This window comes from Coregonus clupeaformis, chromosome 8 (assembly GCF_020615455.1).
Source record: "Coregonus clupeaformis isolate EN_2021a chromosome 8, ASM2061545v1, whole genome shotgun sequence".
Classification (NCBI taxonomy): Eukaryota; Metazoa; Chordata; class Actinopteri; order Salmoniformes; family Salmonidae; genus Coregonus; species Coregonus clupeaformis.
This window is the reverse complement of record NC_059199.1, coordinates 27,179,812-27,204,157: the sequence shown is the minus strand read 5'-3', so window position 1 is coordinate 27,204,157 and position 24,346 is coordinate 27,179,812. Positions and strand designations below refer to the sequence as shown.

The 24,346-nt window shown below is 42.6% G+C and overlaps 1 protein-coding gene across 1 annotated transcript in view; it reads left to right on the top strand.

Annotated features, from left to right (window-relative positions):
* The window catches only part of cers2a (ceramide synthase 2a), a 34,752-nt gene that overhangs the window by 9,258 nt on the left and 1,148 nt on the right, over window positions 1-24,346 (top strand). Inside the window, exons 2-10 of the mRNA XM_041882860.1 lie at window positions 5,485-5,658; window positions 6,008-6,125; window positions 6,421-6,539; window positions 7,100-7,157; window positions 7,303-7,353; window positions 7,620-7,712; window positions 15,527-15,655; window positions 16,036-16,142; window positions 16,420-16,573. Coding sequence (XP_041738794.1) covers window positions 5,486-5,658; window positions 6,008-6,125; window positions 6,421-6,539; window positions 7,100-7,157; window positions 7,303-7,353; window positions 7,620-7,712; window positions 15,527-15,655; window positions 16,036-16,142; window positions 16,420-16,573 — 1,002 coding nt within the window. The 5' untranslated portion in view covers window position 5,485. The remainder of the gene's footprint in view (window positions 1-5,484; window positions 5,659-6,007; window positions 6,126-6,420; window positions 6,540-7,099; window positions 7,158-7,302; window positions 7,354-7,619; window positions 7,713-15,526; window positions 15,656-16,035; window positions 16,143-16,419; window positions 16,574-24,346) is intronic.

Sequence of the window (24,346 nt, the reverse complement as noted above, 5' to 3'; positions counted from 1 at the left end):
TAGATTGTTTGAAAACTGCTCCACCATCCATAGCCGCGGGACATAGGGGAGCAGAGGGTGCTGCATCTCTCTCTCTCTCTCTCTCTGTCTGTGTGGTTTACACTAAAAGCGTATCACAATACAAACGTAAATATGTCCATAGTTCCCAATTCCTTGTATTCGTTAGTAGCCTAATGTGTATACTCTACCACTGATAAGTGCACTGCATCTTCCCATCACACAAATGGAATGCTCGTGAATTATTTTATAGACTTTATCCTTTTAAAATGAATAATAAATTGAACTGTTTTTCATGTTTTCAATGCTGCTATGTGAATTTGATAAAAGCGTGAGCCTGTTGTCCTGAGTTGTTTATATTGGCCACATGCTAGGGAAAGTATAGGTATTGCAATTCCAGCTCCACTTTTGCAGAGATTGTTGCAAGTACAATTTACCTACTCGATCACTCATTCTGGATCTTAACTAGTTTCCCCTTCCAATATAATGACACGTCTCTGTAACACAAAATGGCAATAGTAGAAAACACATTACATTTTCCACTTGGAAAACATACAGTATGTAACACTGTGAGAACCCTGGGTTGGTCAGTTTCCTGTCACAGGGTAAGACTAAAGGCTGTTTATTCCTGACAATATTCACAGAACAGTCACCTCGATCTTTATTCACTATCACATTCCATACTATAGCCTCTTTAAACTTTTCTGCATCTGTAAAGACCCGATGGTGGCTGTTTTGAGTTCCATATCTGACATGATGTAGGGTTGTATCCTTAGAGGTAAAACTGTATTTTTTAAAAGTATCTGACACGTGTCTGATCCGGTTTCCCTCCATGTCCTTTGACATCGTAAATAAATAGTTCATTGTAAGTGAAAAAGTCACCTGGAAGGTAAAGGAGATTCTAGGGTCTGCCGTTTGAAGCAACTGATGTGACAAACGCATGCATGCAGTGCCTTCGGAAAGTATTCAGACCCCTTGACTTTTTCCACATTTTGTTACGGTACAGCCTTATTCTAAAATGGATAAAATAAACAGGTTTTTAGAATTTTTTGCAAACTTATTAAACTTGTTTTACACAAGTATTCAGACCCTTTGCTATGAGACTCGAAATTGAGCTCAGGTGCATCCTGTTTCCATTGATCATCCTTGATGTTTTTACAACTTGATTGGAGTCCACCTGTGGTAAATTCAATTGATTGGACATGATTTGGAAAGGCACACCCGTCTATATAAAGGTCTCACAGTTGACAGTGCATGTCAGAGCAAAAACTAAGCCATGAGGTCAAAGGAATTGTCCGTAGAGCTCCGAGATAGGATTGTGTTGAGGCACAGATCTGGGGAAGGGTACCCAAAAATCTCTGCAGCATTGTAGATCCATAACTACACAGTGGCCTCCATCATTCTTAAATGGAAGAAGTTTAGAACCACCAAGACTCTTCCTAGAGCTGGCCGCCTGGCCAAACTGAGCAATCGGGGGAGAAGGGCCTTGGTCAGGGAGGTGACCAATAACCCGATGGCCACTCTGACAGAGCTCTGGAGTTCCTCTGTGGAGATGGGAGAACCTTCCAGAAGGACAACCATCTCTGCATCACTCCACCAATCAGGCCTTTATGGTAGTGGCCAGACGGAAGCCACTCTTCAGTAAAAGGCACATGATAGCCTAAAGGACTCTCAGACCATGAGAAACAAGATTCCCTGGTCTGATGAAACCAAGATTGAACTCTTTGGCCTGAATGCCAAGCGTCACATCTGGAGGAAACCTGGCACCATCCCTACGGTGAAGCATGGTGGTGGCAGCATCATGCAGTCGGGATGTTTTTCAGCGGCAGGTACTGGGAGACTAGTCAGGATCGAGCAAAGTACAGAGAGATCCTTGATGAAAACCTGCTCCAGAGCGCTCAGGACCTCAGACTGGGGCGAAGGTTCACCTTCCAACAGGACAACGACCCTAACCACACAGCCAAGACAACGCAGGAGTGGCTTCGGGATGTCCTTGAGTGGCCCGGACTTGAACCCGATCAAACAGCTCTGAAGAAACCTGAAAATACAGTGGGGGAAAAATGTATTTAGTCAGCCACCAATTGTGCAGGTTCTCCCACTTAAAAAGATGAGAGAGGCCTGTAATTTTCATCATAGGTACACGTCAACTATGACAGACAAATTGAGAGAGAAAAAAATCCAGAAAATCACATTGTAGGATTTTTAATTAATTTATTTGCATATTACGGTGGAAAATAAGTATTTGGTCACCTACAAACAAGCAAGATTTCTGGCTCTCACAGACCTGTAACTTCTTCTTTAAGAGGCTCCTCTGTCCTCCACTCGTTACCTGTATTAATGGCACCTGTTTGAACTTGTTATCAGTATAAAAGACACCTGTCCACAACCTCAAACAGTCACACTCCAAACTCCACTATGGCCAAGACCAAAGAGCTGTCAAAGGACACCAGAAACAAAATTGTAGACATGCACCAGGCTGGGAAGACTAAATCTACAATAGGTAAGCAGCTTGGTTTGAAGAAATCAACTGTGGGAGCAATTATTAGGAAATGGAAGACATACAAGACCACTGATAATCTTCCTCGATCTGTGGCTCCACGCAAGATCTCACCCCGTGGGGTCAAAATGATCACAAGAACGGTGAGCAAAAATCCCAGAACCACACGGGGGGACCTAGTGAATGACCTGCAGAGAGCTGGGACCAAAGTAACAAAGCCTACCATCAGTAACACACTACACCGCCAGGGACTCAAATCCTGCAGTGCCAGACGTGTCCCCCTGCTTAAGCCAGTACATGTCCAGGCCCGTCTGAAGTTTGCTAGAGTGCATTTGGATGATCCAGAAGAGGATTGGGAGAATGTCATATGGTCAGATGAAACCAAAATAGAACTTTTTGGTAAAAACTCAACTCGTCGTGTTTGGAGGACAAAGAATGCTGAGTTGCATCCATAGAACACCATACCTACTGTGAAGCATGGGGGTGGAAACATCATGCTTTGGGACTGTTTTTCTGCAAAGGGACCAGGACGACTGATCCGTGTAAAGGAAAGAATGAATGGGGCCATGTATCGTGAGATTTTGAGTGAAAACCTCCTTCCATCAGAAAGGGCATTGAAGCTGAAACGTGGCTGGGTCTTTCAGCATGACAGTGATCCCAAACACACCGCCAGGGCAACGAAGGAGTGGCTTCGTAAGAAGCATTTCAAGGTCCTGGAGTGGCCTAGCCAGTCTCCAGATCTCAACCCCATAGAAAATCTTTGGAGGGAGTTGAAAGTCCGTGTTGCCCAGCGACAGCCCCAAAACATCACTGCTCTAGAGGAGATCTGCATGGAGGAATGGGCCAAAATACCAGCAACAGTGTGTGAAAACCTTGTGAAGACTTACAGAAAACGTTTGACCTGTGTCATTGCCAACAAAGGGTATATAACAAATTATTGAGAAACGTTTGTTATTGACCAAATACTTATTTTCCACCATAATTTGCAAATAAATTCATTAAAAATCCTACAATGTGATTTTCTGGATTTTTTTTTCATTTTGTCTGTCATAGTTGACATGTACCTATGATGAAAATTACAGGCCTCTCATCTTTTTAAGTGGGAGAACTTGCACAATTGGTGGCTGACTAAATACTTTTTTTCCCCACTGTAGCTGTGCAGCATGCTCTCCATCTAACCTGACAGAGCTTGAGAGGATCTGCAGAGAAGAATGGGAGAAACTCCCCAAATACAGGTGTGGCAAGCTTGTAGCAAATGTGGAAAAAGTCAAGGGGCCTGAATACTTTCCGAAGGCACTGTATGCTTGCTATACTGACTAGCTACTCCATCAATGAATTAAGTTAGTGGTGTCCTATTGTCAGTATGTTTCACAGTCATGTTTTGTTTTTTTATCCAGCTTTCTCTAAAAACTGCAATAGTCCTTCCTCCTGTGCAAACAAAGGCAGGTGCCAGAGCTCCACGACCCTATTGTTAATTCACAGTAAGCATAGGAGTGTTCAAAGTCCATGCATACAATCCTTGTTACACAATCAATTAACAGACAGGAGAGGGGTGTTGTCAAACAGTGACTGGTTTGTTTGGATTATCTCTAGTGTAGCTGGCACTGAGGCTTCCCTGTGCGAATACTCGTTAACCCTTTTGTAACAAGAACTGTCATCGTAAGTGAAAAATAATCCAACCCCCCCCCCAAAAAAAAAACAAGGCATCTCCTGTGCCCAGGATTGTGTTAAAAGTGCGATGTTAGGCACAGATTTTCTCTCCCTGTGCATTAATTTGATGATCTGGCTTTGTACAACTATCATAGTCAGTGTGGTTTAAAATAACCAAGCTGGCCTCTGACAGACTTCAGACACAAAGGTGCCTCAGTAAGTTCAGTAAGTTGAGAATCAGGCCCTCTTGTTCACACGCCGTCGCTAACAAAACTACCATCCAAAGGATGACTAAAGAAAACGCATTCAAAACCTGCCAGTAATGAGTAGCAGTGATGTCATAGTGGCTCTGAGAGCCTTTCACAGCAGATCCCATTGCCTGTGTTGTAATTAAGCCTACACTGCATATTGCCCACTCAACTATCAATGGCTGCATCTATGCCACAAGAGCTGCTCTGCACTGTCAAAGCTTGTATTCAGCTAGCTAATGGATTAATCTGGGGAATGTCAGGAAGTCCTGCAGTAGGTGTTTGAAGCATCTGTAGATTCTTCTGTGTGTTTGAAGTTCTTATACACCAGTCCATCGCGTTGTTGGATATGTTGATGGGTCAGATTAGGTAGTCAGCTTGCTCATGTTTTCATTGCTGAGTGACTATGTAAATATGGATGGACGCACCTGCACACCAAGATCAACATGACATAATAATCACATCACAAACAATCACATACAAATTATGGATGCAAATAGTAGTCCTCTTTTACCTATTGTCTAATGATATTTAACCTCCACAATTTAAAGTAGCAATATGTAATTTTCTGGCCGACCTGGCCAAGTTCACATAGCAATGTGAAATAATTATACTTGAAAGCAAGTCTAAGAAGCGGTAGATCTGTTCTATGTAAGCTACTTTTATGCTTCCAGTTATGTTTTTGTGTCTTTTTACTTTCGGTTTTGTACACCAGCTTCAACTAGCTGAAAATACAATGTTTTTGGTTATGGAAAATATATTTCACAGTGGTTTAGATGGTACAATATTTCTCTACACTATACTAGCTTATTTTGTCACAAACTGAAATTAGGCAAACTATTAGAGTTTTAGCAACCAGGAAATGGTGGAGCGATTTCTGCATAGTGCAACTTAAAATTCACAAACACAACAATACATTCCGTACAAATATTTGAGTTGGCGTTTCTTTCCTTGAATCATTTTGGACATACTTTCATTTTGGTATGTGATCTACCAAAGAAATGTCTTGTCAGACTGTACAAGGCTTTGGCCGTCACCCCTTTGTCTGAATGTCTCTTACATGTTTCTCTCTCTTGTTCTTTTTTCTCTCAGAATGTTGACCTGGCTCAGTGACTGGGTCTGGCAGGACCGGCTGTGGTTCCCTGCAGGCCTGGGTTGGGCCGACCTCAAGGACCGGGATGGCCTAGTCTTCGCTAAAGGAAGTGATCTCTGGGTCATCTTCCCCATTGCAGTATGCTTCCTGATTATCCGACAGATATTTGAGAGGTCAGTACTCCAGGCCCAAGACGATAGGTGCGTCCCAAAATGCCACCCTATTCCCTACATAGTGCACTACTTTTGACCAGAATCCTATGGGCCCTGGTCAGAAGTAGTGCACTATATAGGGAATAGGGTGACATTGAGGACAAAACCAATTCCTCTCCCTCCTCACATTGCAATGGCCTCGCTATGTTTCATTAGCTTGCTGTTGTTTTTTACCTGTATTGCTCAAATCTCATTTGCCTGTTCATCTAGCCTTGTCGACTTATGTGTTCACTGCAGCAACAACCAGAACTGATTTACAGTCCCTAACCACACTTTCCTCTCCTCCTTTGCGTCCTCTATGACTATCCAGGACCGTGGCCGTTCAACTCGCCTCTTTACTTAGAGTGAGGGAGAAACCTCGTGTCAAAGCTGCTCCCAACACCACACTGGAATGTTATTTCTGCAATGCATCGAAGTTCCCCTCACAGGTAATTGCACAGCATAACTGTAATGCTACATAACGGCGTCGAACGTCAACTCCTTCCTAATCCTCCATGTAGGGAACTACCATACAATTCCATTGACCAAATCCAAGTGACCACTCAGTTCAATAGTTCACACAAACGCCACACAACTCCTAAGTCAAATCCCTGCACAATTGCTACATTAAATCAACCATTAATTAAAGTGCATTTAAAATCGCAACACATTTTACAGTAAAACAATACAATTTAAGATACATTAGCATTAAATTGCCCTCTAACCCTTGTCTCTCTCTATCAGAGTTCAGTGGAGGAGTTAACTAAACAGTCAGGTTGCTCGGTGCGGCAGGTCCAGAGGTGGTTCCGGCGGCGGAGGAACCAGGAACTGCCCAGCCAGATCAAGAAGTTCCAGGAAGCCAGGTACCCACAGCAGCCAAGTGCAAACCCACAATATTATGTTTGTGCTTTTACAATCAGAGATGTAGGCTACACTCATTTCTGTATTGAATATGGTTGAAATCAATTGTTTTAGCAAAGAAAGTACAGTACTGCGAACTGAAATGAATAGAAGCAGAGCAATTAGGAACAGCAAATAGGAACAGATGAACATGGTTGAATGAAACTTGCACTTGCCTACATGTAATGAATGAATGTCAAAACAACCCTCATTTATTTCCGACGTGGGCATATTTCTACTGTGTAACATGTTAGGTGTCGTGTGCCTTCTTTAAAAGAGTCTTGTATCTGCCTGTTATTTTCTATACCATGATTTGATGCAAGTCTTATTCACCTGATCAAAATACAAGCGCTCTTATATAGTTTACAGGTGGTTGTAGCTTATGCTTTACTTTGTCTTGAAGGAGCCCTAGTTTGTATTGTCTCCGTTGTGTGTACATGTGACATTGTTGTAAGCTGTGTGAAATTGTGTTAAGCTGTGTGAACTTGTGGGGTTTCTGAGGTTGCTGTGCGTTCTCTTACAGTTGGAGATTTACCTTTTACCTTCTTGCTTTCATTGCTGGCCTGGGTGCCCTAATTGATGTGAGTACCATCATTTACTGTTGGCATATATTTTCTCTAGCAATGCTTTGCCTCTAATGTTTTATACCTTTGCTCTGGCGTGTGCCATTTTGTGCTTGTTTGGTTTAAGACTGAAATCCTCACTAATATGTGAACCTCTTCCCAGAAACCATGGTTCTATGACATGGAGGAGATGTGGAATGGCTTCCCCACACTGGTATGTCCACTGTAAGACTGTTGGTCTCTAAATCGTAATTGGTTTTAAATGTTTAGTTGGTCTACAAACTTTACAATGTCAGTGTCTGCCACATTTTGGGACAATCCCAAACATAAAGGATTTTTCAAAGGTTTCCAGTACATGATTCTAGCTTGGCATTTCTAGACACCTTTTATAAATGTTACGAAAATGTATGCATGCACTACTTTAAGTTGCTTTGGATAGAAGTATCTGCTAAATAGCATATTTGTTCTTCCCTCTTACAGCCACTGCTGCCTTCTCAGTACTGGTACTACATGATTGAGCTGGGATTCTACATATCGCTGCTCTTCAGTGTGGCAACGGATGTCAAGCGTAAAGTAAGTGGAGCCTAATTCAGAAACATTGACAATTTACATACAACAGTACCATTACAATGGCAACAGGAGAGACCTTATCTTTGTCAAGAGGGCAGAGAGAGAGAGAGATAAGAGACGGAGCTAACCACATCTCAGCAGATGTCAGTTTGGGTATCACAACCAATTTCCCTTCTTCCCTGTTGTGTGTATGTCTCATAGGGAAGGGTGTTAATGTGTCTAGGGCAGGGTTTCCCAAACTCGGTGCACGTTTAGTTTTTTGCCCTAGCACTACACAGCTGATTCAAATAATGAACTAGTCATTCAGCTTTGAATCAGCTGTGTAGTGTTAGGGCAAAAAACAAAACGTGCACCCCTTTGGGTCCTGAGGACCGAGTTTGGGTAACACTGGTCTAGGGCATCTGTGGGTTAATATGTGACCGGCACATTGTGGAAAGGTATCACAGTGGACACTGATTGACCATGTTCTCCAGCCGTATTTATTTTCCAGCTGGTGAGCCCAAATGGAAAGTGGCAACTCTTCAAAACAGTCAGCAGACTTGACTGAAATCCAGTCCTGTTTGTCGGTTGATTTGACAGACACAAGGAATGAATTGGGCTGATCCAAAACAATGGTTTTAGAGACTTGGTTGTGAGAACATTTGTGTCGTTTTGTTAGCTGTAATTGCAGTGGAACTCTAAATTGGGCTTGTTAGTTTTTTGCTCGCCTCAAGCTCATGGCTAGGGCAACGTTTTAGTTCAGTTGTAAGTAGGAAAGTATACATGGATACATGCACTCATTAGCTATGTTTCCATTAAGTTGTCCAGGGATTTTTTTGTCGACGTTTAGAATGTTTGCATAGAAAATACATGCTCCAATTGCCTGCTACGGTGCGTTTCCATTGAACCGTGTCGTCGATAAAAAAAAAAGGTGGACGTAATGTCGTCACCCCCCCCCAAAAAAATGGTTGAATATAAAAATTAAGTGGTTGAGGTGTTTACATTTATCAATTTAGGCAAATTGCACATTAATAAATTGTCGACAGCCTGTATGCCTTCCCTCCTATCTGTTTCATGTCTCAGGTAGCCCGCAAAAGCCAGCATTGCTAGAATGCAATAATTTGCCATCTTCAAATAATTGTGCCAACGTATCAACATGGTCCGTGCCATGGTGAAACTTGCACTCCTTTTAGATCTGAAATAATTGGCTGGTGAAACTCGCTTCCATCATTTTCTGTTCCTAGCCAACTAGAAAAGCAAGGCGAAGCAATTCAGGCATTCTTGAAAGTCAAGACAATCCTTGTCCTGGTTGAGTTGGAAAAAAATTGATTTAGCAAACAGTAGGCATTTAGAATGAAATGCGGAGTGGAGCTTTATAGATATGTGATGACGTCACTTGCCCTGCGTAGGCCTACCATTAAAAGTTATTTGGCGGGGCGCTGTTGGAAGCCAAGGATGTAGCACGCGTCTCCCTATCGCTCCTGAGTTAGTGACCAAATTTATATATTTAACTTTGCAAAACTGCATACATTTCTGTTTGCCCAGGCGTCTGAAGAGACCCATAAACAACTCAGTTCAAGTTTAATAAATTTAAATTCGTAATGACATCAACCCGACCAAAAACAGAGTCTGCAAGAGCAGGCCGCAACAAGCCTGCAACTTCTCCCGACTCACCCCCGCCATCGAACGCTACCAATGCCGGCCCCACGGAAACACTGACTGTGGAGATGCTACAATCCGTGATAGGCACCCTCAAAGCCGACATTTTCGGAAAAATTGACTGTCTCTCTACCAACCTCAGGTCAGAGATATCAACGATCAAAGACGAGCTTAAAAAATCTATCGAGAGTATACAGAATAAGCTCGACGCACATGGGGTGACTTTATCGGATTTGGAGCGAGGGGCTACAGACCACGGCACTCGCATTAGCGAGCTAGAGGCTAGCGTCGGCTCATTGACAACTAGGGTGGCATTCCTCGATAATAGATGCGAAGATATGGAAAGTAGAATGCGGAGGAACAACATTCGTCTATTGGGAATACCGGAGGGAGTGGAGGGCCCAAGACCCACGGAGTACATGGCCCAGCTACTTCAGGAGCTGCTCGGGCTAGAGGAGAAGCCATTGCTAGACCGGGCTCACCGCACTCTGCGTAGCCGACCCAGGGATGGAGAACCCCCACGACCATTTGTCATCAGGGTGCATTTCTTTCACGTCCGCAACGACATACTGAGAAGATCGGGAGAAGCATCCCCTCTTCTACATAAGGGTAAAAGAGTCTCGATATTTGCGGACTACACAACAGCTGTGGCTAAGAGGCGGGCTAGCTTTGGAGCTGTGAAACGCCAACTACACACCTGCCCGGGCGTGAAGTTCGGCCTCATCTACCCTGCGGTTTTGAGACTGACTTTACCGGACGGTTCCATGCACAGATTCGAGGACCCGGCTATAGCGGCAGATTTCATCAACAAGAACGTGAAAGCGGCTGTTGTACCGCATGGTTTGTAACAAATGGTTGGCTAGCTGGTCTTCCTAGCAGGCTAGTTAGCAGGCCGAATGGGTGACTAACGAAGCCATCTCTGCTGGGTTCATCGACATATGAATGTCATTCTCTTCTTTATCTTTTTATTTCCAGCCCAGGTTTGCCGCCTCTAATGCCAATATCTGGGGGTCTGCATGGCTGTTTCAGTCTGATCATTTACCATCTGCGTCGAGGTTAAACCTCTCTTAATTGAGGATAGTTTTCCTTAGACTCTATTGGGGACCATTCTATTCATGTTTGGCTTACTCTAGTTAAATGGTCACTAATCTTAGGTAGCACAGAGTAAGAGTTATCATGCTTAGCTCTAAACTTTCTTCGTATTTAGGGTTTTGCTTGCATCTCATTTGGGGAGATGCTTCGGCAAGGGCGGGTGTGAGGGAAGGGTTTGTTCATGTATATAGTTTGTATATGTTTTTTGTGCCTCTTCGTTTGTCTTTGTTTTTTACATTTGCGCTTTTAGGTTCAACTAAGATCTTCAGTTTACATTGTACCTTGTCCTTTACACATCCTCTCTCTCTCTTAAGATATGACTCAGCCTAGTGTAGCCCATACTGCTGGAGGGAATGGCTTTAATTTTATTACTTGGAACTGCAGGGGCATAAATAACCCAGTTAAACGTAGTAAGGTGCTACACCATCTTCATCATTTGAAAGCTCACATCATCTTTCTCCAAGAAACTCATCTGAAGGTATCACAACACTCAAGTCTTAGGTGCAGATGGGTGGGTCAGGTGTTCCATTCCTCATTTCAGAGTAAGGCGAGAGGGGTGGCTATTTTACTTCACAGATCGGTACCTTTTACATGTTCTAAGGTGATCGCAGATCCCCATGGTAGATATATAATTGTCAGTGGTAGGCTGCTCAATACAAAGGTTCTTCTTGTTAATATCTATGCTCCTAATTGGGACAACGGTGATTTTTTCAAATCGGTTTTCTCTACACTCCCAGATATGTCCACCCATATGTTGATTTTAGGAGGTGACTTTAATTGTTGGTTAGACCCACAATTGGATCGATCCTCCACTAAACCTACCACCCTATCAACCTCAGCTAGAGTTGTTCGAACCTTTATGTCTGAATTCGCAGTCTCAGATCCTTGGAGAATGGTTAATCCAGCTGGGAAAGCATACTCTTTTTTCTCATCGGTTCACCACACTTTTACGCGCATAGACTACTTCCTTGTTGATGACCGGCTCCTCCACTCCATAACTTCATGTTCATATAACCCAATTGTTGTATCTGACCACGCCCCTGTTACTATGGAAGTAGCATTTCAAAATGTTGACAATCAGCGACCGCCTTGGCGACTAAAAACCCAACTGCTCAGTAATGAACACTTTGTCAACTTTGTTTTGAGTCAAATCGACTTTTTCATGATTACAAATAGAACCCCAAACATCTCTGCGTCTACTCTCTGGGAAACTTTGAAAGCTTATATCAGAGGTGAAATTATCTCCTACACCGCACATGAGAACAAATTGAAAAGGAATAGGTTATCTATGCTAACACGCTGTATTGCCCAATTAGATGACATTTATGCCGTTTCACCATCCCCAGATATTTATAAGGAACGTTTAACTCTGCAAGCAGAATTTGACACACTATTAACAGACCAGGTTACTGAAATGCTTGTCAAGTCTAGGAGCACTTACTATGAACAAGGAGAGAAAGCCAGTAAATTATTAGCTCACAAGTTACGTCAACAATCATCATCATCTCAGATTACAAAAATTCGTACATCATCTGGGATATCATTAGATCCTGGGGGGATCAATGAGGAGTTCAAGAGATTTTACCAGTCTCTATATACCTCTGAAAGTAAAGCGGATACACTGGAATTGGATAATTTCTTCCACTCACTATCTGTGCCTTCGGTCGGCCGGGATTTGGTAAAAAAATTAGAGCAGCCGATCACTGTTGAAGAACTGTCTAACGCTGTCAAATCCCTTCAATCTGGGAGAAGCCCAGGGCCTGATGGCTACCCGACAGAGTTTTATAAAAAGTTTATCACCAAAATAGCCCCTATTCTAATTGAAATGTACAATGATGCATTTGTAAATGGTGCTCTCCCACATACTCTCACTCAAGCAACCATTTGTGTTATTCTTAAAAAAAAACAAAGACCCTCTTGACTGTGCATCATACCGTCCAATTAGCCTGCTAAATGTGGACTATAAAATTCTAGCCAAAATTCTGGCAACGCGGCTAGAAACAGTCCTCCCATCAATTATCTCTCCGGATCAAACAGGATTTATAAAAAATAGACACTCATTCTTCAATCTCCGAAGATTATTTAATATTATATACAATCCTTCTGTCAACAATACCTCTGAAGCCATTATATCCCTGGACGCGGAGAAAGCGTTTGATCGGGTGGAATGGAAATACCTTTTTACACTCTAAATAAATTTGGCTTTGGCTCCAAATTCATGACCTGGATAAAACTTCTGTACTCATCCCCCAAGCCTCTGTCAGGACTAATAACACTCAATCAGATCGCTTCCCTCTGCAAAGATCGACACGTCAGGGTTGCCCTTTAAGTCCCTTACTGTTTGCCCTCGCCATAGAGCCACTTGCAATAGCACTTCGCTCCAACCCCCTCATCAAAGGCATAGTCAGATACGGGCACGAACACAAACTGTCTTTATATGCAGATGATTTATTAATATACACATCCAATCTTTCTGTCTCTGTCCCTGCTGCCCTTGCCACTTTCGCATCCTTCGGTCACATATCAGGGTATAAACTAAATCTCAGTAAAAGTGAATTGATGCCACTTAACATGGCTGCAAAAAAAATCCCCTTTACATAACTTGCCATTTAAAATAGCACACAGCAGTTTTATTTATCTCGGGTACATGTCACAATTAGGTTTGAAAACCTTTTTCAAGCCAACTTTGCTCCTCTCTTAACCCGTACTAAGGACGATTTGGAACGGTGGTCTTTGCTACACCTCTCCTTAGTTGCTAGAATTAACTCTATTAAAATGAATACTCTCCCTAAATTCTTATACCTCTATCAGTGCCTTCCAATATTTCTACCCAATACATTTTTCAAAAAGATCGACGGCCTAATTCTACCCTTTATATGGGACAAAAAGCCTCCTAGGATGCGAAAACAGCTCTTGCAGAGGCCCAAACCAGACGGCGGTCTAGCTCTACCAGATTTCAGATTCTATTATTGGGCCGCTAACCTTAGGATCATTCAGTACTGGTTGCAGAGCAGAGTAATATTCCCACCCCCCAACTTGGCTGGAGATGGAGGCTGCCTCGTCTACACCGGCATCACTGTCTTCCCTCGCTCACTCCTCTATTACAGGCCCTTACTCCTCCTTCACCAACAATACATGTGTCAAAACAACATTGAAGATCTGGAATCAATTTAGGGCGCCACTTTGGGTTTCAAACAACCTCTTCCTTGGCTCCGGTAGCCTCAAACCCAGCTTTTCCCCATCTATGATTGATGGTGCTTTCTCAACATGGTCTAATCTCGGTATTAAAAGATTCAGAGATCTGTATACTAACAATACATTTAGTACGTTTCAACAACTATCAGCTAAATTTGGTCTCCCCAGACATCATTTTTTTAGATTCTTACAAGTCCGGAGTTACATCCGCAGCATAGATCCAGGATTCCCCAACCTTTCTAGTGGAACACAGTTCGACACATTTCTCACCCTCTTCCTAATCAGAAAGGCACAATGTCAATAATCTATAGTCAAATTTGCTCACTACAAGCCATCTCATTAAACAATATCAAATCCTCTTGGGAGGAGGAACTGGGTGAGGAAATATCTGATGAACTATGGGAAGAGGCACTCAAAAGGGTACATAGCTCTTCTATTTGCGCTCGACACGGCCTCATCCAATGCAAACTCATTCATAGGGCTCACTGGACCAAAGCAAGACTATCAAAAATTTACAAGGATGTGAACCCTAATTGTGTTCGATGTAACCAGTCCCCTGCTAATCATGTGCACATGTTTTGGTGCTGCCCATCTCTTGTTGGTTTCTGGAAAGACATCTTTAACACACTCTCAGAATTAAGCGGCACACAGATCGAGCCAGACCCTCTCATTGCATTATTTGGAGTTTCCTTACCCACAATACAATTGACCAAAATGAATAAGGATGTAATTGCCTTTGTCACGTTGTTAGCGAGACGATTAATTTTACTTAGATGGAAATCCTCTGCAGCCCCTTCTCATGCTCTTTGGATTAAATCTATTTTGAATTGCATAAAGTTGGAGAAAATAAAACAGACACTCAATGGGTCTGTAGACAAATTTATGCAAAGTGGGCTCCCTTCTTTTCTTATGTCAAAAGAATACATTTCCCTGCAGCTCCAGAGTGATGTATATTTATATATTGGTGATGTAAGAAGCCTGGTATGTGCATATACGACATCTCGGATGTTAAGGACGGTAATAACTGTGCTAGCTGACCTATAACAACTGGATCAAAACAGATATTCTTCCTTTTTTTTTTTTTTTTTTTTTTGTGTTTTATCTTATTTATGTACTTAATGTCTATTTTTTTCTTTCATGTCTGTCTCTCCATGTTTTGCTGTATTGATGTCTTCAAATTGTTGTTCCATATTCATACCAAATAACTTTCAAGTGTAATTACTTACTAAATGCTGGTACTGAAAATTCAATAAACAAAGTATATAAAAAAAAAAAAAAAAAAGTTATTTGGCAATCATCATTTATTTGAAAAACACAGTTTCCATCATCATTTGTCACAAAGAAAGTTAGACAAAACAATAATCCACCCATCGAACAGATAACAATGTTGTCGATCTTTAGAACATTTCTCCTATAGCTGCCGTTTCCATTACACTTCGCAATGTTGTTTTTTTGCGACATTGCTTTTCTCAAATAAACCTGGGTCAATGGAAACCTGCCTACTGTCACTCATGTGAGAACTGGATGAATCGGTATGCACACACTCTTACTCCGTCATTTAATCAATAAGTGGTGAATCCAGGTGTCTGTAACAGTAGCTTAGAGGTGTCCCTGCAGACATTTGAAGCTATGAACATTGATGATATTCAGCGGTGTTTAAGCTCTAAAATAATTGTAGTTCAGAACAATGCATCCAAAAGAAACATAATAATCAAGTTGCGAGGTGAGGAATGTCATGACCCTGGTGCCATATCCATCAGAACTAGAACACATTTCAACAAGATTTTAAAGTGAACAACTACCCCCTCCTCTTATGACTGAATCTGATGTGCAGTGCACAAAGTAAACACATCATTTGCATATCTGACAAACTCCCCCTCTCTCTCTTCTAGGATTTTAAGGAGCAGATTGTTCACCATGTGGCCACTATTCTGCTGATCAGTTTTTCGTGGTTGGTCAACTACATCCGTGCCGGGACTTTGATCATGCTGGTGCACGATGCCTCAGACTATCTACTGGAGGTACAGCCCCCCATACATTTAAATTTTAGTCATTTAGCAGACGCTCTTATCCAGAGCGACTTACAGTTAGTGAGTGCATACATTTTTCATACTGGCCCCCCGTGGGAATCGAACCCACAACCCTGGCGTTGCAAACGCCATGCTCTCAACTGAGCTACACAATACAATGTCATCATTACAAACCTAAATATAGTATATCCATTCCATAATAAGTATAGAGAAGTGTTATTTATATATGGACAGTAAAGGCCATTACAATTGTATTATAGTCATAAATGGTGCTTACAGAATTTCTACTCTCACAGAACTGGTCATACTGTTAAGCCTGCCAACTGCAACCAACTAGTTTATTTTTTCTCCCTTTCTGTTGCTCCTTTTAGTCAGCAAAGATGTTCAACTATGCAGAATGGAGAAAGACCTGCAACTACATCTTCATCCTGTTTGCAGCTGTGTTCATCATTACCCGCCTCGTCATACTCCCTTTCTGGTAAGATGCTCAGATCTTGGATGGGGAGGTTTCCCGGACACATTAAGCCTAAAAAAGCCTTTTCAACTGAGCTTTTCCATTGAGCTTGCTTTTTAGTCCAGTACTAGGCTTAATCGTTGTCTGGGAAACTGCATCCATAGGTCTAAAGCACTCATTTTTCAATGATCAATTGTACAGGATGCAATGCATTCTAGTGATTTACTTAAGTCTTTGCCAAAATGGTTTTGACTGCCAATGCAGATCTGTATTGACTGGATCTGTCTGTTTCCTCCCCCAGGATCATACATACTACGTGGGTGTACCCATTGACCATCTATCCCCCTTTCTTTGGGTTCTACTTCTTCAACGGGCTGTTGTTTGTGCTGCAGTGTCTGCACATCTTCTGGGCTGCCCTCATCCTGCGCATGGCCATCAAGTTCCTGCCTGGAAACGTACGTATTCCCAAACCTAATCACGATAGGGCGGTTTCCTGGACACATATTGAGCCTAGTCCAGAGCCTTATACTACGTACGTGGTTTGAGGAGTTAGCTAGGTAATTTTGGTAAATTCTGAGTTCAACTCGGGATAACCGTTACCAGATACATTTCTATGGCAACAAATCCTTCAGAACTAACCTACTCCCGGGCAGGCTAACTCTTGGAAAGATTGCGTCATCATCCCCTATATTTGAGGATGACTGATTAAATATTTTATTAGTCAATGTAATTTTTATTTTTTTTATGTTAAAATTCCAATCACATTACACATTTAGTAATGGCTGAATCCATTTGAAACTTCACGCACATTTACATTTACGTCATTTAGCAGACGCTCTTATCCAGAGCGACTTACAGTTAGTGAGTGCATACATTTTTTTTTTTTCATACTGGCCCCCCGTGGGAATCGAACCCACAACCCTGGCGTTGCAAACGCCATGCTCTACCAACTGAGCTACATACCTGCCGGCCATTCCCTCCCATACCCTGAACGACGCTGGGCCAATTGTGCGCCGCCCCATGGGTCTCCCGGTCACGGCCGGCTACGACAGAGCCTGGATTTGAACCAGGATCTCTAGTGGCACAGCTAGCACTGCGATGCAGTGCCTTAGACCACTGCACCACTCGGGAGACCGAGTTAAACTTGTGTATGACTTAAAGCTGCATTATGTAACTTTTTGGGCGACCTGACCAAATTCACATAGTAATGTGTGTTAAAGATCTGTCATTCTCATTGAAAGCAAGTCTAAGAAGCAGTAGATCTGTTCTATGTGCGCTATTTCTATGCTTCCCGAGCTTAAGTTTTGTTTTTGCGTCTTTTACTTTCGGTCTAGCAGGCTTGTAACTGCGTGTGCATGTCGCATGTGGCTAGTCGAACGCCAAACTCTTAATTGAGACAATGCTGAAACATCAATCCATTGGCGAGTCAGTGCAACATTTTCATTTCTGCTGAAATCAAAATGAAATAAATCTTGCAAATTCTGCAGGCTATGGTGTGAAATAGGCTTGTTGAAGTGCCGTCTTTATTTTACTACTTATCGTTAATACAGTCTTTGGTGTGCTTATCAATGCACAATCACCTTTTTGTTCCACTCCTATCCAGGGCCGCCGGAAAACGAGTTGTGAGGCGGCATTTGCCATAGCACTTTTCAATCAGATGTGGCAGCACCACACCACTTTTAATTTTGTTTAAAATATATCAATGCAAAGTGTTAAAGAGGGGCAAAGTGCTGTTTTTTTTTATTTGTCAACTCGCGCACAATTTCTCTGTCCTTCACATCAGAGTGCTGCTGCAGACTCTTTGCATGTTTTGACCAATCAGATTCACGGAAATCGCAGGTTGCGTGGACCAGGCACAATGCTCAAGGCGTGCTCTACACTTTCCTCCGGTATTTATTTAGCAAGCGTGATAACACATCACCCCCAACAGACACATGCATAAACTATTACATAAATGTTGCAGCCAGGTCTCTAAAGTGTGACCAAATATTTTGCTGTGCGACCACAAGTTTTATTTTGGGAGCACTGTGCTACTAGGAAAAAAATCTCCCAGATAATAATTATTGCGATAAGGCTTCGCTTAGTACCGTTGTTTCCGAGTGCCCTACAGAAAAAAGCGTGTGCAGATTCGATAGTCATGGTTGCACCATTACTACAGTGAAAATTGATTGCTTCTAGCCCAACCATTACCGGCACAACATTGACTACTCACCGCGAGGGCTTGTCTGCATGATGCTGATGAGGGCACCCTTGCTGCTCTTCTCTATGCTACGTGTTCGGCTGCAAACTGGACATCTCTCGAACAACTGCAGCACGCAATTTTATGAGGTGGTGTTGACTAGTCTGTGATGGGGTGGTATAATACACAAGTGGTCAATTGCATTTTGTTCTAAAGAAAGGACAAAGCTTTTTGCTAATGCACTTCTCCACCAAAATGACTCTACTAGTTGTATCTGCTTGGCTGGAGAATTAGCCTACTAGTTTGTCAGCCAGGTATTTTCTAATTCAACTTTTCACATAACACACATTACCTGTCGTTCTCGACGAAGCCGTCTCTGTCATCAGGGCAGTAACTCGGGTCACTATCAGAGGCGTCATGATGGTGTGTCCTTTTCATAGGAGTCAAGGGAGACTGGCAACAACAGAGGAGGTGTCACAAGGGGACTTGTCGCATTACACTCTTATTCTGAGGTCTTGCCTGACAAGCTGAAAATAAATAGCAAGTGAACAGTGAATGAAATGATTTTTGGAGGTTTTTAAACCATTGCAATCGCATTGCTGGACATGTTATGATACCCACCATTGCGCCTTCTGGTAGGTCCTGGCATCCGTTCATGACCAGGGGATCAGTCTAGCACCCAACTGTGCACTTTGTCTAACGAAAATCAGGGTCAACGATTGTCATCATCCCTCAACTATAAACATAGCTTGAGAAATAACGTAATCTCGTTTGGAAGGATTCAGGCCGGTGAAGCCATTACACTACAACCAACTGTGACATGTTTTGCTATGGTCCTGGGTTGGTTTGAGTTTGTTGCTGCTAGTTAGTACACTGTCGTAGTCAGACATGTTAGCTAGTACCACATAGCTGCATCCAATATTTATTTGTGCCCTAGACATGGGTTGCACCTCGCCTTGAGGCTAATGTGACAATTTTACTTTAGAGATTCCAATGTTGCCATTACTGTTATTAGCAAAGTTAGTCAACAATAGCTAGCAATGCTAATGTTAGCTTAAGTATTACTCCATCTAATGTCAATCTGGTGACATCACAATCATGACAAAAGGTTTTCCTACTAATTATTTGCCGCCTTTTGAAATGTTATCGTGTTTCCAAGCCAAATCCGAGTTGTATTGAGGTAGTCTAGCTTGCTAGCTAGTTGGTAGCTAGCTAGCTAAAGTCAGCTATGCTAGCGATGATCGAGATAATGATTATAAAAATATACATAACCAGCAGTCTATGGTCTAGCTACTGGTATACTCACCACCATTGGGGATCAATGAACTCCAACCACCTATTCCGCATGATCGGGTCCTTCGGCAGGGCATGCAAACCATAGTTGCGAAAGGGAGGGAATCTGATTTCATTGGTCCACAACTCGCCGGCTCAGACATATCATTCAGGTAAATGGAGTTAGCTCTGAGTTATGCTGCCGGAGCAGGTTAGTACTGAAGAATTCATTGCCATAGAAATGTACCTGGCTAAAAGGTGAGCCACTTTCGTGGTACCGGTTATCCCGAGTTGACTAAAGTGACATCGCTAACTCCTCAAATCACGTACAGTGCCTTCAGAAAATATTTACATTTACATTACATTTTAGTCATTTAGCAGACGCTCTTATCCAGAGCGACTTACAGGAGCAATTAGGGTTAAGTGCCTTGCTCAAGGGCACATTTACGTCATTTAGCAGACGCTCTTATCCAGAGCGACTACAAATTGGTGCATTCACCCTATAGCCAGTGGGATAACCACTTTACAATTATACTTTTTTTTGGGGGGGGTAGAAGGATTACTTTATCCTATCCCAGGTGTTCCTTAAAGAGGTGGGGTTTCAAATGTCTCCGGAAGGTGGTGAGTGACTCCGCTGTCCTGGCGTCGTGAGGGAGCTTGTTCCACCATTGGGGTGCCAGAGCAGCGAACAGCTTTGACTGGGCTGAGCGGGAACTATGCTTCCGCAGAGGAAGGGGAGCCAGCAGGCCAGAGGTGGATGAACGCAAATGCCCTCGCCTGGGTGTAGGGACTGATCAGAGCCTGAAGGTACGGAGGTGCCGTTCCCCTCACTGCTCCATAGGCAAGCACCATGGTCTTGTAACGGATGCGAGCTTCAACTGGAAGCCAGTGGAGTGTGCGGAGGAGGGGGGTGACGTGAGAGAACTTGGGAAGGTTGAACACCAGACGGGCTGCGGCATTCTGGATGAGTTGTAGGGGTTTAATGGCACAGGCAGGGAGCCCAGCCAACAGCGAGTTGCAGTAATCCAGACGGGAGATGACAAGTGCCTGGATTAGGACCTGTGCCGCTTCCTGTGTAAGGCAGGGTCGTGCACTCTCCGAATGTTGTAGAGCATGAACCTGCAGGATCGGGTCACCGCCTTGATGTTAGCGGAGAACGACAGGGTGTTGTCCAGGGTCACGCCAAGGCTCTTCGCACTCTGGGAGGAGGACACAACGGAGTTGTCAACCGTGATAGCGAGATCATGGAACGGGCAGTCCTTCCCGGGAGGAAGAGCAGCTCCGTCTTGCCAGGGTTCAGCTTGAGGTGGTGATCCGTCATCCATACTGATATGTCGGCCAGACATGCAGAGATGCGATTCGCCACCTGGTTATCAGAAGGGGGAAAGGAGAAGATTAGTTGTGTATCGTCAGCGTAGCAATGATAGGAGAGGCCATGTGAGGATATGACAGAGCCAAGTGACTTGGTGTATAGGGAGAAAAGGAGAGGGCCTAGAACTGAGCCCTGGGGGACACCAGTGGTGAGAGCACGTGGTGCGGAGACAGCTTCTCGCCACGCCACTTGGTAGGCGCGACCGGTCAGGTAGGACGCAATCCAGGAGTGAGCCGCGCTTCACACCCCTTGACTGTTTCCACATTTTGTTGTGTTACAAGGTGGGATTAAAATGGATTTAATTGTTCTTTTTTTGTCCAAGATCTACACAAAATACTGGTGGAAGAAGAATTATAACATTTTTGTAAAAAATTGATTAGATAAGTATTCAACCCCCTGAGGCAATACATGTTAGAATCAACTTTGGCAGCTGTTAAAGCTGTGAGTCTTTCTGGGTAAGTCTCTAAGAGCTTTCCACACATGGATTGTACAATATTTGCACGTTATTCTTTTTTAAATTTCTTCAAGCTTTGTCAAATTGGTTGTTGATCATTGCTAGACAGTCCTTTTCAAGTCTTGTAGATGTAAGTCCAAATTGTAACTAGGCCACTCAGGAACATTCAATGTCATCTTGGTAAGCTACTTCAGTGTATATTTGGCCTTGTGTTTTAGGTTATTGTCCTTCTGAAAGGTGAATTTGTCCCTCAGTGGAAAGCAGACTGAGACAGGTTTTCCTCTAAGATTTTGCCTGTGCTTATGGCTGTATTCCGTTTCTGTTTTGGGTATGCTTGCCGATGACAAGCAAACCCATAACATGATGCAGCCGCCACCATGCTTCAAAATGTGAAGTGGTACTCAGTGATGTTGTGTTGGATTTTGCCCCAAACATAACACTTTGTATTCAGAACATAAAGTTCATTTCTTTGCCACATTTTTTGCAGTTTTACTTTAGTGCCTTGTTGCAAACAGGATGCATGTTTTGGAATATTTTTATTCTGTACAAGCTTCCTACTTTTCACTCTGTAAATTAGGTTAGTATTGTGGAGTAACTACAATGTTGTTGATCCATCCTCAGTTCTCTCCTATCACAGCCATTAAACTCTGTAACTGTTTTAAAGTCACATTGGCCTCATGGTGAAATCCAGGAGCGGTTTCCTTCCTCTCCGGTAACTGAGTTAGAAAGGATGCCTGTATCTTTGTAGTGACTGGGTGTATTGAGACACCATCGAACACCAACAAAATGTGGAAAAAGTGAAGTAGTTTTAATACTTTCTGAAGGCACTGTACGTAGTATGGGGCTCTGGAATGTGAAGCGCTGAAGCTGGCCAGCTTTAGAAAACCCTGAGTAGATCTAGCTTCAATTGTGATATACCCCCTTAGGACTATAAAGCAAGCTCAATGGAGAAATTCCATTGAAAGTGCTTTTTAGTCCAGCTGAGGGGTATACTACAATGCAGGATCAATGAGTTAGCCAGCTAACTTGCCTAAATATCCTGAAATAAGGATTATCTTGAAATGGGCATGGTCTAATTGACTCCCCCATCCCAAAAACACACATCTAAGTTTAGCTTTCTTAAAGAATCAGAAAATCTAGTTATTTCTGGTTGTTTATCAAATGGTTAACTCATTGATCCTGCTTTGTAGTAATCCCCCTTGGGGTGAGGCTTAATCTGTGCCTGGGAAACCGCCCCAATGTCAAACTCTTCTGAGCCTCACTGCTCTACTTTTCATCACCAAACTGTACCTACTGTTCCACATCACCACTCAAACTCAACGTTTACTTTTAATGATTGTGATATGTGTTTGTCTTACCTAGCTAACTTAATTGAAACAATAACAAAGCAGTCATCCCACGTCTGTTATGGTAAAAAGCTGAGGGATGGGCCTGGAGAAATGTAACCACTCTCAAATTAATAGACAGAGCTATGGATGTAAGGACTGATCATCCATGATATCAAAATTATAGTTTTAACCATGTTTTGAGGCTATATAGTGTTTGTTTGCATTTACATTGTTTACAAACATTGGAGTAAAGCAAGCTTATATTTTGGGTTCTGTGGTACGATAGTTTAACCAAGCTCAGGAGGCATTTATAAGTTATATTCTTCAAGAATCAATGAGTGTGTGTGTATATATAAATAATGTTAATATTGTAGCAACTAAGGATTCTAGCTTTAAGTTAACGGAGTGGCTGCGGAGCCGATCCTTCTGACAACTAAAGGTCCTGAAGCCTCTGCACTCTACACACCCCGCTCCACAAACATAGCAACTCTGGGGAATGTTGCTCATTTTAATAAAGTTAGATCAAAGCTGAATCAATGTCTGCAAGATCACATAATGATAGTATTATACATAACAGAACCAACTATCATTAGCATAGTATAACGATACTGTAAGACAAAAAACCACCTTAGGATGATTGTGTGAATGGTCGCTTTTTTCAATCAATATGTGCTTTGATTGAAACTAACAAAGGTAGGCTATGCTACAGTTTAACACCATCTGCTCTAAGATTCGCTCACTGTGCAAAACAACACCGTTGATCAACAACCATTTGATCTCGGTGGTGCCATACTTGCGAACATTAGACACAGTTTACATTTAAACAGTTTGAATTTTTCAAATGGTTGTCAATTCCTTTTGGGTCCTCTTTTTCTCTGTGCTCATCTCTGTCTGTCCTGTGCAACTATTTCCAATGAAAGCACATGGATATGTGTGAAACAGATGGGCAAAAACATGAAAATGTTGTCTGTTAGTACTAGTAGCCTAGTTAAGGATGCAATATTGGCACACAACATTTTGTTACAGACCAACGGAACAAAAGTAAACCTTGAATTTGTAGGTTTAAAATATCCCTCTGGTGGCCAGGTCGACCAATTATAAGAAAGTTTAAGATCTTTAGGCTGCTGCAGAATTTTGTTCCAGGAAAGAATCACTCATCTGGTGAGGTTAGCATAGGGCTAACGTGTGCCAGGTTATCTGATGGACCAGCTACAATGCACATTTTCAGACTGAGAAACGGTTTAAATGTAAACTGTTTCTAATGTTGGTAAGTATGGCCCCAGTCAGTTTCGCAGGGATATGCATTAAGATATTGAGTTATAGGCTCCAGTTTCAAAGTAACCTTCAACTGAAGAAGATTTAAATGCATATCCCCATGAAACTGATTGAGATCAAATGGTTGGTATGCAGATGCTGCATGGACGTTTCACCTGTAAAATTTGAAGAATTATCATTCACGATTGACAGTGAGAAATGTGAAGGGAGGTTCTCTACGAGTAGAGCAGAGTGTGTGCGAAGTAAAGAATCCCGCACATGGCGCCGAACCCTCGGGACCCCCAGCCGCCGGGAAGCGGGGTCCAGAAAAGTCTGATCCTCGGCCTTAACTTAAATTTACTGAAGTCG